The 14,150-nt window shown below is 48.9% G+C and overlaps 5 protein-coding genes across 5 annotated transcripts; 3 read left to right on the plus strand and 2 right to left on the minus strand.

Moving 5' to 3' along the window:
* Positions 1 to 375: 375 nt before the first annotated feature.
* On the plus strand, positions 376 to 2,772 carry ASPVEDRAFT_47860 (uncharacterized protein). Its single transcript, XM_040813879.1, has 6 exons — positions 376 to 644; positions 710 to 953; positions 1,014 to 1,057; positions 1,124 to 1,135; positions 1,209 to 1,412; positions 1,470 to 2,772. Exons 1-6 carry the CDS (start codon positions 548 to 550, stop codon positions 2,582 to 2,584), a joined length of 1,716 nt encoding a protein of 571 aa, XP_040674458.1. The 5' UTR covers positions 376 to 547; the 3' UTR covers positions 2,585 to 2,772.
* Positions 2,773 to 3,689: 917 nt separating this feature from the next.
* ASPVEDRAFT_144715 (double-stranded RNA binding motif domain-containing protein) lies at positions 3,690 to 4,986 on the plus strand (the record flags this gene model as incomplete). The annotated part of the gene is made up of 3 exons (XM_040808011.1): positions 3,690 to 3,858; positions 3,918 to 4,459; positions 4,825 to 4,986. 3 exons carry the CDS (start codon positions 3,690 to 3,692, stop codon positions 4,984 to 4,986), a joined length of 873 nt encoding a protein of 290 aa, XP_040674459.1.
* A 934-nt stretch (positions 4,987 to 5,920) lies between these two features.
* On the minus strand, positions 5,921 to 8,541 carry somA (putative cAMP-dependent protein kinase pathway protein (Som1); the record flags this gene model as incomplete). Its single annotated transcript, XM_040815373.1, has 5 exons — positions 5,921 to 6,088; positions 6,143 to 6,415; positions 6,472 to 7,805; positions 7,871 to 8,021; positions 8,080 to 8,541. The coding sequence occupies 5 exons, from the start codon at positions 8,539 to 8,541 to the stop codon at positions 5,921 to 5,923; spliced, it is 2,388 nt and encodes a 795-aa protein (XP_040674460.1).
* A 2,116-nt stretch (positions 8,542 to 10,657) lies between these two features.
* ASPVEDRAFT_47865 (TRAPP complex core subunit BET3) lies at positions 10,658 to 11,913 on the minus strand. Its single transcript, XM_040813880.1, has 5 exons — positions 11,757 to 11,913; positions 11,688 to 11,696; positions 11,377 to 11,596; positions 11,120 to 11,311; positions 10,658 to 11,064 (listed from the first exon to the last, which is right to left on the minus strand). Exons 1-5 carry the CDS (start codon positions 11,792 to 11,794, stop codon positions 10,945 to 10,947), a joined length of 579 nt encoding a protein of 192 aa, XP_040674461.1. The 5' UTR covers positions 11,795 to 11,913; the 3' UTR covers positions 10,658 to 10,944.
* A 196-nt stretch (positions 11,914 to 12,109) lies between these two features.
* Positions 12,110 to 13,410, plus strand: ASPVEDRAFT_34832 (WD40 repeat domain-containing protein; the record flags this gene model as incomplete). Its single annotated transcript, XM_040810894.1, has 5 exons — positions 12,110 to 12,253; positions 12,317 to 12,362; positions 12,413 to 12,493; positions 12,551 to 13,306; positions 13,358 to 13,410. The coding sequence occupies 5 exons, from the start codon at positions 12,110 to 12,112 to the stop codon at positions 13,408 to 13,410; spliced, it is 1,080 nt and encodes a 359-aa protein (XP_040674462.1).
* Positions 13,411 to 14,150: the final 740 nt, after the last annotated feature.

Genomic DNA, 14,150 nt, shown 5'->3' on the forward strand with positions numbered 1-14,150 from the left:
TTATTTGTGCTTGAGTCAAGGTCGCGAGGTATGTATCTGTCACAGCATACTGGTTTTCAAAGCATAGATTCCTCAGCAAGGGCCTGATGTTCTTTGTTCCTCTGGGTCCAGGTCAACTGTCATAGATAGGGTTCGTCTGCCACCTAGCCACAATATATCCTTGCTGATTACACCTGTTTTGTTACAGTAGTAGTAGTAGTAGTAGTAGTAGTAGTAGTAGTAGTAGTAGTAGTACTAGTACGGACGGGAATGGATTGGCTTATTACGGCAGGAGCTCCCATGGCCCGGAAGCATTACTCCCACCTGCCCCTTTCCGCCAATGCCTAGCATGGTGCTCTCTGGAGTCATCGAGTTCCAGCTTCGTTGCAGCCCCAACTCGTCTCCCTCTGAGTTCTGCGAACCCATCCTTCTCATCCATTCATGCGGATGCGGGCGTGGTGTTGTTACCGCTGATATTTTCTACCTCGCTCCCAGTCCGGGCTTCAGATTCTTCGTTTCTAATCTTATTACGAAAAAGCGAGCGGCAGTGTTACGCGGGTCATTCATCATGCGGTACGAAAACTGGGACGTGCTTCTATTTCCAGCGAATTCCAAGGTGCCTATCCAGGAATTCAAGACGCAATGCTTTGTGACCCGTGATCGAGGCACGTAACGTTTCCTACCTTTAGAGGTTTCTATTTTCCATACTAACGTCGAGTCCCTCATCCAGAGTCCCCTTATCTACACAACCCTGCGTTCATTGGCCCCGCTACCTATTATCAACCACACGGCAACTTGGGCCAGTTGCCAGTTCTTACTACTTTCGTCCCGAGCCTTCCTGCAAACAGCCCCTTTCGAGTGTCCATCCATAGCTGGGAGCAACCCCATGCTAGCCGCCTGATGGAAAGCCTCCTGCAGCCGGATGATACTTCGCTATTTGAAGTCAGGGTCTTTGTGGATGGTTTGTGCGTGGCGTAAGTCACCACGACTGCAGCTATCGGTGCCATATCTAACAGCTGATTGATATCAACCAGGGGAAGCGTGGTTTCCCAAAGAACGAGCTGGCCGCATGTGATCGGTAAGCTCTCTCGGTGTCTCGCAACGCCTGGAGGATGAAAGTTAACGTTGATTATCTCTTGGTTAGAATTAAGCTCCCGTAGGCTATTCTTCCTCCGTACTCCTGGGCTTGGCCTGCTGTCTTACTAACACGTCGTTGATGAACCCTATAGATGTCGACAAAAACGGTAATCAAGACACCCTACGCTTTCCCCCGTTCCACCAGGAAATCTTGGAACAAAGGCACTGGGATGCGGGGGACCTCCATGGCAGAATCAGAGTAGTTATCGCAGAGGGATTTGCGCGGCCCCATCGCAGCCCTCCTTTTGAACGAGTCAAGGAAATCATGGCGTTTGCGTTCCAGCACGCTCCGTTGAGTGAGTTTTACCCGACACGTTGGCCAGAGTTGGAGTATGCCGGCTCACCTTGACCAGATGTTCTGGAGTACTCTAGTATTGCCTGGCCGAATACCTCAATGTGGAGCAAGGAACCAAGACTTTTCAAGTACAATGCAGGAAGCGGAGTGAGCGACCTCAAGGAAGCTGACGATGCACACGCCCATTCACCATCTCGACATGAATCTCGGCCTCCGGTGACTACTACCGGACAAATTGGTAACCCACCCGCGCTGAATCTCTGGAGAAATAGAAATTACCAGGGCCCTGTACCACAATGGCAAGGTAACTACAGGGAATCTCGGTGGGCTCCTCCGGAGACAGCCTTCGCCGACCCATTTGTCGATCCATACATGCTAGACCCAGCGGCGCGTCACCGGGGCGCGAGACAATCCTGGGAGGACATATCAATGCCGGACTATATCTCGAGTTCCAACAGTAGTCGCGCGATCTCAAGCATGACGGGTATTAGCTACGAGCATAGCAAACATCCCAGTCTTGTTGCCCCTATGGACGAAGACGCGTATAGTCAATTAATCCAGGCCCTCAGCCCGCCTAAGCCGCTCTCTTTCAGTACTCACACTCAATTGAATTCCTCCACTACTGCTGCTCTACCTATGAGAAGCAAGCTTTCGGCCGCGGCAGAAGCCCGATCCCAATCCTACAGCAAGAGTGGGAGCCGCCGCGGCTCCATCAGTGTTTTAAAAGACATCTCTTACCCAGGCACTCGGGACGTATCCGAATCAAGTGTCAAATCAAATACCGCGCCATGCGACCCTGCTGCAGCCACTAAGCTTCACCCCAGCCCTAATGGACCAGTTAAGAGTAGAAAGGAAGGGCTATCTCACGAAAACAAGGAAAATGAAGCGGAAACTACTAGTAAAGAGAGTGGTAAATTACACCAAACCCCTTCGAAACTCAACGTTCGGACCAGTGGCAGCATGGAAACCTCCACTGAGGGCAAAAGAAGACGCTCGATCGGCTCTAGTCGCGAAGACTGCCTAAACATTGGTAGAATGGAGCCAACACCTGTCTCACCCGCCCAAGGTCTTTCCACGGTAGAAGGCGACGATCACCAGAACGAGTTCAATGGTTTCCTGAGTCCGCGACCAATGCTCATGAGTGCCACAGCTGAGATTGGTGAGATGGAGTGAACCCCGACGTACCTTATCTTTGTGATCATTGATTCGGCCATTATAGCAATGTTGCCTTTCATTTTGCTTGTTTCGAACTACAGACCTCACATGTGGCAAGGCCGTTAAACCGGTGTGGATGTTACTAGGGGTGGTAGTTTTGTACTGTTGCACTATTCTTTCTATTGAGACATACAATTAATCATTAGTTACTCGTACTGCTTGATGGCTCTACAAATTGCGGGCATTTACAAGTTCTTGCCTCATTTAGAAAGCAGCAGCAACAGCCCACGCACGCCCTAGGGGCACAGCTCTCTTCACCATCCAACTTCTCACTTTAATCCCTTACTTATATCGCTTGTTGCTTGCCCACTAACTTGCCCAAAACCACGTACTCTGTCTACCTTCTACATCAAAACCGCAGGTTGTCCATCATGAAAAGCAAGGAGCCAGCAGAACAACCAACATTTGGCATAGCCTCCTGCCCATCCTCGTCTTACTACTACCCAGAGTCGTCGAACTCTACAAGCTTTGTCACTTGGTCAAGTCAACATTCACCCTACCGAGCCCTGACCCCTTGGATAAGTTACGGCAGCCCTTCCTATATGTATTCTACGTCAAATATGCCTGCGCCTACTACTTTTCATCCGTCCTACCAGTCCATCTACAGAGGTTCACCATACTCATATGCCACGCCAAATATGGATTCACCCATTCTGACAGGCTCATTAAACCAGGATCTAAATCCTCCTCTTGGCCCGAACTACGACACTACGTCACGGGTTGAAATGCATGTTAAAGTGGAGGATCAGGAACAAGAAATCGACAATCCTCAAAACACCCAGCTATGTGCTGCTTCCACGGAAGTAGGCAAGCTTAAAGATCAGGTATGGCGAGGCTTGGTCATTTTCAAACTCATGTGGCTGACTTCTGGTAGTTTCGGACAGCATCCACGCCTCGAGCGGAATTAGTAACACTTGATTCAATAAATATTGATTCGATCAGCGACTCTAAAATACTATACTATTTTGGGATGTTAGCGACAAAGGCACTTCTAATACCTAGGTTCCACTTTACAAGCAGCCGGAAGTCCAAATACTGGGATGTAAAGATGACAATTTATGGCATGACATTCGTTCGCTCACATGTCTATACGTCTCGAAGAGTTGCAAAAGTTTCCATCTGTAGGGAAGCTTTGAAGAAGCTAAAGAATGAATTCCCAAACTGGATCGTGCCCGAACGACCCAAAGATTCAATTTCACCACCTGGCTGGGACTGGGTAGAAACGCTACATGGTAAGAAAACGGCCTTTTTAAAAACACCTATATAGCACTCTTCTAACAAGGAATGCCAGAATACTGCGTGCATCAAGGTCTTCCCGAGCCGAAATACACGAAGTATGTTCATCACAAAGGATACCGCCACGAGGTAGAAGTGGACGGCGGTACATACTTTGGTTCGCTCAAGTACTACTCGCAGGAGCTGCAGTCAAAACAGGGCGCAGCACATGTAGCCCTCTATGATGTGCTTGTGAGAGATGACAGGGATGGAGTCGAAACAGGGGGCCTTCCAAACTTGAGGAACTCCAACGAAGCTTTACTGGCCGTTATTCCCCGAGACCCGCGCCATATATCCACGGGATGGGTTGGGTCTAGGGGGGATCTGAGCCCGGAACAGTTCAATGAGACTCCGTTGGCCGTGGCTCCTCAAAATCCCTATAGTCCGCCGACTGAACCACGTGTGTCATCAAAATTTCTTTTTGATGAGCACGAAGAGTCGAGAAGAGTAAAAAGACATGGCGGTAGAAGCAAACCGCCAATTAATTCTTCCCGGGCGTGCAAACCAACTCCAGGAAACGCCAACTTACAGCCACTTGAAAACTGCCGATTGGCGGCGGTTGAGGCTCCTGTGGTCGAAGAACAAAGGCGCTGGAAGGTTACACCTTCAGAGATATCACGTAAACTTCGAGAAGTTGGAAACTGGGTCGCAAAACTAGAAAGTAAAAGTTAACCTCTTTCTTCCTTCCATCTTCACCAGATCTTGAAACCCGGGCTAACGTACCTATTACATGTCTCCTTCCTCTACGGAAGGGGCCTTGTGGTTGAATGTATCAAGGAATTTGTGATCTGCTCGCGCTGGAGCGTCCTGAAATTCGTATCAAAAGAACCGATGGACGGCTTATCGAAGCTGACGGGGAATATACCGCCGCAGCATACTTCAAAGCTGATCCATTCCTAGCAAGAGCAGGAGCAATTGGCCAGACCCAAAGCTTTAGCACCACTCGGAACGCAGTGCATGAAGCATGTGCTTGGAAGGTCTGTGATTATTTGATTGACATGGTCAAGGAAGACATGATGCTGGAGCAGAAGGCGGCCAAAGAGCGAGAGGCAATCACCATGTGGGGTGAAACGGCTGCGAGGTAATCAAGGGCTGGAGGGGCCAGCCAGTGCCCCCGACAATAAATTGTGATGTCAGATGTCTTTCTCAACTTCTCAAGGGATGGATCAGGGCTACGCCACGCCCTAAATTTAGCTAAATATAACTAAGTTCAATCCTGAGCTGTCTCTCTTCGCACTGACAGGCCAGTTTTGGAAGGAATTTTATTATTCCAAACTTGTTGACGGCCCAGAAAAGCTGGCAAGCCTTCATAGTTTGTCCCTAGAAGATGGACAAAGAAGATTGGAAGAGTTTGCGCAGAACGCGAGAAGGTAAGGGAGCAAAACAAGAAATTTGATTTTTGCCTGATTCATTGAACCATTCCTAACGAGCCCAAAACCAGTGAGAACCCGTAGCTAAGGTATTGACGCAAGCCCAAGTTCAAGGTAACGCCACGAAAACCAAAAAAAAATGTAGCACAGAAGTAAATAGAAAAAAGAATAAGAAGGATTCTAACCAGGTAATCTCAGATAGGTATTCTGAAAGAGCAGAACTGACGCTATGGAAATAACAAGCGTCGACGGTCCTTAGGAGTTTCAATATTAACCGAGCAAGGGTAAAGTCGATAGTAGTAATATAGTAAAGAAAGAAGAAATGAAAAAGGTAGAGAGCTGGAAAAGGCTCAAACAGGAACAGTTTGGCCAGACTAATGGCGCGAGCGCAAACCATTTCAAACCAGACGCAACGTGACTCCTCAGAAAGCAAGCAAGGAAGGATATGCAAGAACAATATTTCACCAACGCCAGTCTCACGGGCACATATCCATATCCAAGATCATGTCGGTACAGAAAATAAAGGCGAAAAAAGTGGGAAAATAGAAAGAAAGCAATGGGGGGTTAATAACCAACCAGACACAAGGTTGAGTGAAAATTTACAAAACATGGGTATATGGGAGATGGGGTTAAAAACCACTGAGTTCATTCAGAGACCATTCTCGGCGCCAGTCTCTACACCGTCGGGGTATGTTATACTTGGGTCAAACCCAAACCCTGCTGTATCGGTATCGGTGTTGAGGAATGTATCGAAGTCGAAATTCTCGAGAATGTCTGGGTTCTCCAGGGCACTGAAGTCAAGGCTGAAAGTAGAGGGCTGGGTTCAAGATTAGCATGAAATTTTTGCAAAGAACGGACGTAAAAAACTTACATCAGGCATGGTAAGATCACCGAATGTTTGCTGAGTCTGATCAGGCGGCGGAGGTTGCACCAAGGTCTGTTGGGCGGGAGCGGATGTCGGCTGCTGTGGAGCGCCCGTAGTGGCATTTGCACCTGATTTGTTAAATGACTGATGGTGTTGGGGTGTAATCGGTGTCGCGGGTGTAGGAGTCGCGGGTTGTTCCGCCTCCGAGGACGGGGTAGCCGCGGTGTTGGCTGCTGCCGCTGCCGCTGCTGCGGCGTTGGCGTTCTTCTTGTTTGGTCGCTACGAATGGTCAGCAACGGCGGGCAAGGTTTAGTGGATGAAAACTTGAAACAAACCTTTCTGGCTTCCTTGGGTTCCTTTTTCTTCGGTGCAGCCTTAGTACCCTGTTGTGGCGTTGGAGGTGCAGCAGCTCCAGTCTGTGGAGATGGAGGAGGTTGACGGCCGGTGTTGCCAGCCGGAGGCGCCTGAGGCGGCGGCATCGAACCAACGCTTTGAGGTGTTCCAGTCGTTGGGGGTTGTTGGATGATAGGAGACTGCTGCGGCACCATGGGCTGGCCACCTTGCTGAGGTTGCCAGCCCCCATTTGGCATCCGGTTGGGCCCGCCAGCCGGGATCGCTTGGCCCATTTGAGGGCCACTGAACGCCGGGTTGGAACTGGGTGGCCGCATGCCATTGGGGCCCTGCATACCGTCCTGCATGTTCTTCATGAAGAACTGAGGTGCCATTTCCGGAGGCATTTGGCCGGTGAAATTCATTGATCCGGGAGATCCACGGCCCTGCATCATCGCGTCGGGAGCGTTCGGGGAGCCAGGGAGACCGGACTGCGCAATTTTGGGTGTGTTGCGCTTCATTTGATCGTTGGGATTTGGCGACGCCCCTGTCCTACTGCCCTGGGGAGAAGTGCCCGGTGGCATTTGGCCCGGTGGTTGTTGGCCCTGCTGCCCAGGTAGTGGCTGGCCATCGGGGCCACGGGTCATGCTGTCCTGCTCTTGACGAGCCATCATGAGTCGGCGTTTATTCTGCTGCTCGAGGAGCATGAGTTGCATTTGATAGTCCTGGAGTGCATGGTTACCATGCTGACCACCAGGAGTTTGGACCCCAGCCCTAACCTGCGCCATTTGGCCATTCGTGCCATAGAAGTCGCTATTCATCGGATACATACCCTGGCCATCTGGCATAGGTACCAGATCGCCTTGATTCGGCATCACGCCGGGGTTCATCAAACCATTAGGCATGCCCTGGTTATTCATTGCTGAGCGAGAGTGATGTAGAGCCAAGTTTTGAGCATATACCTGGATTGATTTTGGCTGTGCAGCCGGTCCCGATTGCTGAAAAGCACCAAATTGATTCGGGTTCATTGGACGTGGCGTAAGCCCATTCTGCATCAGCAATGCTGGGTTCGGTTGGCCTGGCATGGCCTGTCCCTGTCCTCTTCCATTGGGAGCTAGTTGCTGCCCATTCATGGCGCCACCTTCGAGGCGCGGTCGCTTCGACGGAGACGGTGCGTTTTCGGCGGAGGACGGAGACTGCGGTCTATGGCCGTTCATATCAATGTCAGAATGTTCACGTTGCATCTGCATCATCTGCATCTGCTGGTTCTTTTGAAGTTGCGCGAACTGCTGCTGCGAACTATAGAATGGATCAGCATCCGATTGCCCAGCTGGTAGGGCTGGGAATGATAGATGTTTCGGAATATAGAAGGGAAGGGGGTAGGGGGCAGTTCGTACAAGCCACCGGTATTGTTCTGTAGGGCAGTTTTTTGTAAGTTGGCTGGAATCATCCCGTTTCCACGCATGTTGTTCAGCCGCCCCATCTGACCTGGCATCATTTGCTGCTGGTTCCGAAACATTTGATTTTGCTGTTGTTCTCTAATGCGCATCAAATTCTGCAACGTAGATATGATTAGACATATGTAGAGGGGAGTTGAAGTATGGCATTCATACCTGAGTATGTTGGAGATACTGTCTCACATCAGCACTGTTTCCCTTCTTTCTTTGAGACCAGAAGAACTCCCAGAACAGGCTGAACCAGTCCAATAGGAAGGACTGCTGGCCTTCACTAGAAAGATTGGGGCGAGGCAAGTCGTCAGGGATCTTCAGTTTGTCGCCATCTTTACCGTCTGTCATCATCGCGTCACCATCAACGCCATTCACCTCACCCTCCCGGCGTTGACCCGGGCTCGTCTTAATAGGGGGCTCGGTATTGAGTTTGATCGACTCATCTTTCACAAGTGCTCTTGCGCAGTCGTGGTAGCCACGTTTCAAAAAGTAGTCGTAGATATACGTGTTAAGGTTGTTGACCATCACCTCGGGGAGATTATTCATATTGCCATCATTACGGGGTGCCATCGAACCGTTGTTGATCATTGGGACACCGCCAACCGGACCGCCGACGCCGGGGTTCATCGCACCAACATTCATTTGGTTCATTATGGCGCTCCGGTGACACAATCACCTTCACCTAATCGGTTTGTCCTCGGCGGAAACGACGAGCTAAGAGGATTCCACACACATCCACGGACTTGGAAGGGGAGAGCTAAGAAAAGACGAATTGGGTGCTGCGATAGGAATATGAGAGCGCGAGGAAAGGTGTCTATTAAGTGGTGAAGAATATGTAGCGTGCAGCGGAGAGAATGTAGGCGTTTGCACGCTCAGGTGCAAGTGCAGATAAAACCGAAAAACGGTATCTGCGGCTCGCAATTTCTTTTCGTGCACGATAAGGAGTGTTCGCGAATCAGTCTGACGGTAGCCGTGAGAAGAGGCTTTGGGGGTATAGAAATATGCGGCTATAACATTTGTTAAAGGCCTCGACCGGAGAAATCAAAGGCGCGAACCGGCTGGGTTGCAGCAAGCGATTAGCGACACGAAAAGGCGAATGAAATGAAATCGGCGTTTAGTGTGCAAGGAAATCGGGGAAGGCGCGAGAATAATAAGCCAACAGTATACGAAAAGGTAGGTAATTCAATAAAAAAAAAATGACGATGATCAGACCGCTCCTATAGAAGACGGGAGGACAAGTGATGAGGAACTCTGGCGGAGATCAGGCCAGAGAGAAGAGGGGGCGGTGGGTGGAGGAGCGAAGTACAGTTGAAGGCGACCGTCAAAATCAAGTATAGAGGTGGATCTCAAAAAGACAGCGAAAAGAAAATATGCTATGAGAAACGCGAGTGGAAAGGGTGTAGGAAGAGGAAGAGGATCTGAAGGATAAAATGGGGCGTGGATATCAGGCGCGGTGCCTGGAGAGGAGAGGAGTGAGTGGTGGTCAAGTTCTCAGACCGACTTGGACTTGGGGACTTGGGCGCCGCTGGATTCCCTCTTTCTTTCTGCTGGGCGGAAATCGCTTGTTCGGCGCGGATTAACCTGCTCGGAACAAGGCGGGAGGGCTGGGAGATGCCGCGGACAAGCGTAGATCTGAGCATGCGGCCCAGAGGCGGCGAAAATGATACAATCACAGCTCGAAAAAAAGAAGTACAAAGAGGATGGAAAGAAAACGGTGAAGATCAATGACAAGAAGAAGACATTAACATACTAACGGTAAGCGCCAAACTTGCAGGTTGATTACAAGTATCGGCGTGGAATTGTAAAGCGTAGATGTCGGACTCGGAGGTTGGGAGAAAAAGTGATCAGGTAAGGCGGACTCGTACTGTCGCCGCAGAACTGTTTCAGCGACGGAGTGTCCAATTTCCCTCAACCAAGCAGAAGTACGACCCAAATCCAATAAGTACGCGAGAGGGAAATAGCGAATATGCTGGGGGTGCGCAAATTTTCAGCAAGATGGAAGAAGAGGATGGAACAATCGATCGCGAGTTGATGGACTGATCAAGAGTCGATGCATCAGTTGTTACACTCAGGGTCTCTTACACTGCGTAATTACCAGCACAATGGCTGGATTTCCTGTCTACCTTTGGTATGGCTTATCACGTGGCCCACCTCCTGGCACATGAACTCATCTTCAGCATATTACATTAGTCACAACCCAAAACTTCTCTTTTCTGGTTATTTATTATCCATAGAGTCATGTAGTTAAAAGCTCATATATTTTCCAAGTAGCTGTCAACCCGATGATGGTCAATGCCGATAAATTAATGGCTCCGTATCCCTCGGCGGTATAACCCGGAGTTAGCATCTATGGGGCTGATGATTGAGCACTAAGCGCTTCAATATTAGGTTATTATTAACTTGGGAGGGCGATCATCGAGGACGTCCAGCAAGTATAGGTCCATATAAGGTCGGTCTCTTGTCACCAGTATCAATGTCTGTTCAGCTGTTCGGCCGTCTAAAAGTAGAAACCACGTCGTTGTTTTCAGATGCCGCCGCTCTTTTAGATTAATTTGCAAATCGCGAGTTATCCAAACTAGCACGATGCACGGGTCAGACCTTTAAATCAGAACTTTAATATATATATATATGTCCACTATCATAGGTCACATGTCAACAGATATGTGGCTACACTAGCCCGAAAGTAATCGGCTGCAAGTTGTCTGAACAATTTGTATCAATCCGTGGCCCTCGCTCTTTACAGGATATATGAAGGGTATGAATTGGTTCTGAATTTCCTATTATGATGATAATGAGACTGGGGTATGTTGGAGCATCGCTACATATTGGAGTACCCCTAAAATCCGGCTCCACCTATATGATAAGCTCAAGCAAAGACGGTAAGCAACACCTGTCTATTTAACGGGTTCCTTGTTGATATCATCGAAAGTGTTCCCCGTGAGTTCAGACACCTCTAACGGCATAAATGAAAACGATATCGCAAAAACCGAACACCATACGCCGTAAATTGCTGGTAAATTGGGCCTGCAATCAATCTTCCTCCGGCGGCATCTCATCCTCGATATACCTCACAAGTGATACTCGCATTTCTGTTGCGTCGTCTCCACGCAAAATATCGCTAACGAAGTGTGCTTCAATCTGCATTTGCACCTAAAGAGTAGAAAATGAGTATAAATATATCAAGTTAGCAAGATTAGGTACTCACCATTTCCAGTGCACCTCGGAGAACGCCACACAAGATATTTGAAAACCAAAGCTCATCTTGTGCTCGCCCATCATCCGGTAACTCAACGAAGTCCGCCAATGGGTTCTCATCGAAGATGAGGGAAAATTGATTGTTATCGCTCGTCCAATTCGTCACCGTCGGTGTGATGTTTAAAAATATTTTGAATCCGACCTAATCCAAATTAGTAATTCCAAAGGTTTCGTTGAGAATATTGGATACGTTAGCTGACACCGTACCTTCGCAATCATGTCTGCCGTTTCGCGGAAGTTGGCACATCGGCCAACGTTCGACTTTGCCAAAAAGTCCTCGATAAGCCGCATCCCGATGTTATAACCCATTTTCTCCAGCTGCTTGTTCACTTCGTGATAGTTCCCATCGTAGTCCTGGCATAATTGTGCGACAATTGTGCCGTAAGTCAACGTCACTAGTTCCGCGTTGACTTTATCAACCTTCGTTCTGCGAATAACGACGTGGATTAGTGTGCGCTCATTGGCTCGCAGCCCGCAATATTTGTGAGATGACAGGCGGTGGCTTTCAGTTTACTTACTTCCAGAGTCTAGAAGGTTGACGTGTTAACAAGCTGCTCTATTGAAGATTGGGTGAATAAACTGCTTACTCTTCTCCGATTCTGGATACTTTCGTTGTGGACGACATGCTTTGGGCTTTTCTCGGAATGAGCAAGGACCAGATTCAACAACATCCGAAATTAAAGGGTCCTCTAAATACACTTGACGGAGTTAGTTGCCAATACAAGAGGCCCCCGCTGGCTTAAGCTGGGGTGATGGCGGAGCTGTACGCGCTTAGCGTTTGGCGGCTAGCGTCTCAAGGACACCGCCCGAGAACTAAGGCTCCTTCCGCAGCCGCGTTTTTCTTGATCGCGATACTATCATTTTGCTCTTCTACCTCCGATCTTACACAGCGACGATTTACCATTCGCCCTTTCGATTCAAAGTTGCGTGCTCTCAAATAATGTCCGGAGAAAAACGACCGGCCCAAGCGGCATTTGGCTCCTCGAGTCAATTGGTTGTGAAACGAAAGAAGTCCGATGCTGGGCTCAATGATAGCGGAGCTGTTGTCAAGACTTCATCGCAGGATGGAACTATCGTACAAGCCGTATGGATACTTCATAGGGTCCAGTGAATATGAATATAGTACCGTGGTTAACTTCAATCCCAGGTTCCCCGCACAAGTGGCCTCGAGGCGCCGATTATGGAGCTTACAGGTGAGATAGAACTCTTGGATATCAGATAAATATGCTGACTTATAATATAGGCCATTCTGGCGAAATTTTCACCGTCCGATTTGACCCAACAGCGCAGCATATTGCATCAGGATCAATGGATCGGTCTATATGTATGTCACAGAGCTTAGGGCGCCACACCAAGGCAAAGCTGATTCGATGAACAATAGTACTTTGGAACACTTATGGACAATGCGAGAACTACGGCATCCTATCTGGTCACAAAGGCGCAGTGCTTGACCTCCAATGGTCTCGAGACTCCAAAACGATGTTTTCCGCATCAGCCGATATGACGCTAGCGGGCTGGGATATCGAATCCGGTCAGAGAATTCGTCGCTACATGGGTCACGAAGAAGTCATAAATTGCCTTGAAATCAGCAAAAGAGGCCAAGAGATGCTGGTAAGCGCTAGCGACGATGGCACAATAGGAATCTGGGACCCTCGGCAGAAAGAGGCCATTGAATATTTGGAAACGGAGCTACCTATAACAGCGGTTGCGCAGTCTGAGGCCGGAAATGAGATATTTAGTGGAGGTATTGATAACGCGATCCACGTATGGGACATTCGAAAGAAAGCTATAGTATACTCTATGGCCGGACATGCGGATACTATCACCTCTCTTGAGATTTCACCAGATTCACAGACTCTTTTGTCCAACTCTTTTGATTCGACGGTACGAACTTGGGATATTCGACCTTTCGCGCCGACGACTCGACACATTAGGACCTATGATGGTGCGCCCGTTGGGTTGGAAAGGAACCTCATCCGGGCTAGCTGGAATCCGGCTGGTGATAAGATCGCAGCAGGAAGCGGCGATAGGAGTGTTGTGGTATGGGACTTCAAGACCGGAAAGCTCTTGTACAAGCTCCCCGGCCACAAGGGTACTGTAAATGATGTGCGATTCACGCCAAATAACGAGCCGATCGGTAAGTTGAGCCATGAAAAACCTCGATGCCACTGTGCTAACCATCCATCAGTTGTTTCCGGTTCATCTGACCGAACATTGATGTTGGGTGAATTAGGCAAATGATGATACATGTGCGAAAGGCCTATCCTTGGTCGCCACTGATTACTCATAATTCAAAGGACGACTTACTTTCTGATACCAAGCAGAATTAGAAGAACGAACCGGCCGCCACGGTACAAATAAGAGTGCCATGACACCCACCCAACTCGCTGGATATTCTACACGTGGGGTGTATCAAAGGGAAAGTGGCAGGTCGAATAACCCTGAGACGGAGGGGGAATGATCTAAATCGAGGCACTTTATAAAGATTGCCCTCCTTGAAACTAGAAGCAAGCCAGCTCTTTGAGTCTAGGATGTATTGATACAGAGTACAGGCTCACATGTGCTCAATTCTCGAGATATTCTATTCACTGTTGCCAGAACTGCTCATGACGTGTGTTCTTGTGTAAACTCGATCTACGGCGAATCTTTAACCCTGATAATAATATACATTGGATTCTAGAACACGCATTCCTTCGTGGTATAATTCGTACGACGGGGATTCGATTAACATAATACTAGGCCGCGCCGTTTCCTAGGGGTGGTGTGCTGCTAACCTTTGACATTCTCTCTAGCTCGGCTCACTCATCAACTGGGTGGGGTCTATCCACGAATGAGCTGGGGAAACTACTTTTGTTTAGATTCATACAAAATTGAAAACAAGCGCAGCTGACATGACTCTGCGCCACCCTTTAAACTGTCTTGCTGGTTTTGTGGGTTATGAAAGCTGCCATGTCGCGTGTTTGTGACGGATGCGGAAATTT

Source organism: Aspergillus versicolor (genome assembly GCF_001890125.1).
Source record: "Aspergillus versicolor CBS 583.65 unplaced genomic scaffold ASPVEscaffold_16, whole genome shotgun sequence".
NCBI lineage: Eukaryota > Fungi > Ascomycota > Eurotiomycetes > Eurotiales > Aspergillaceae > Aspergillus > Aspergillus versicolor.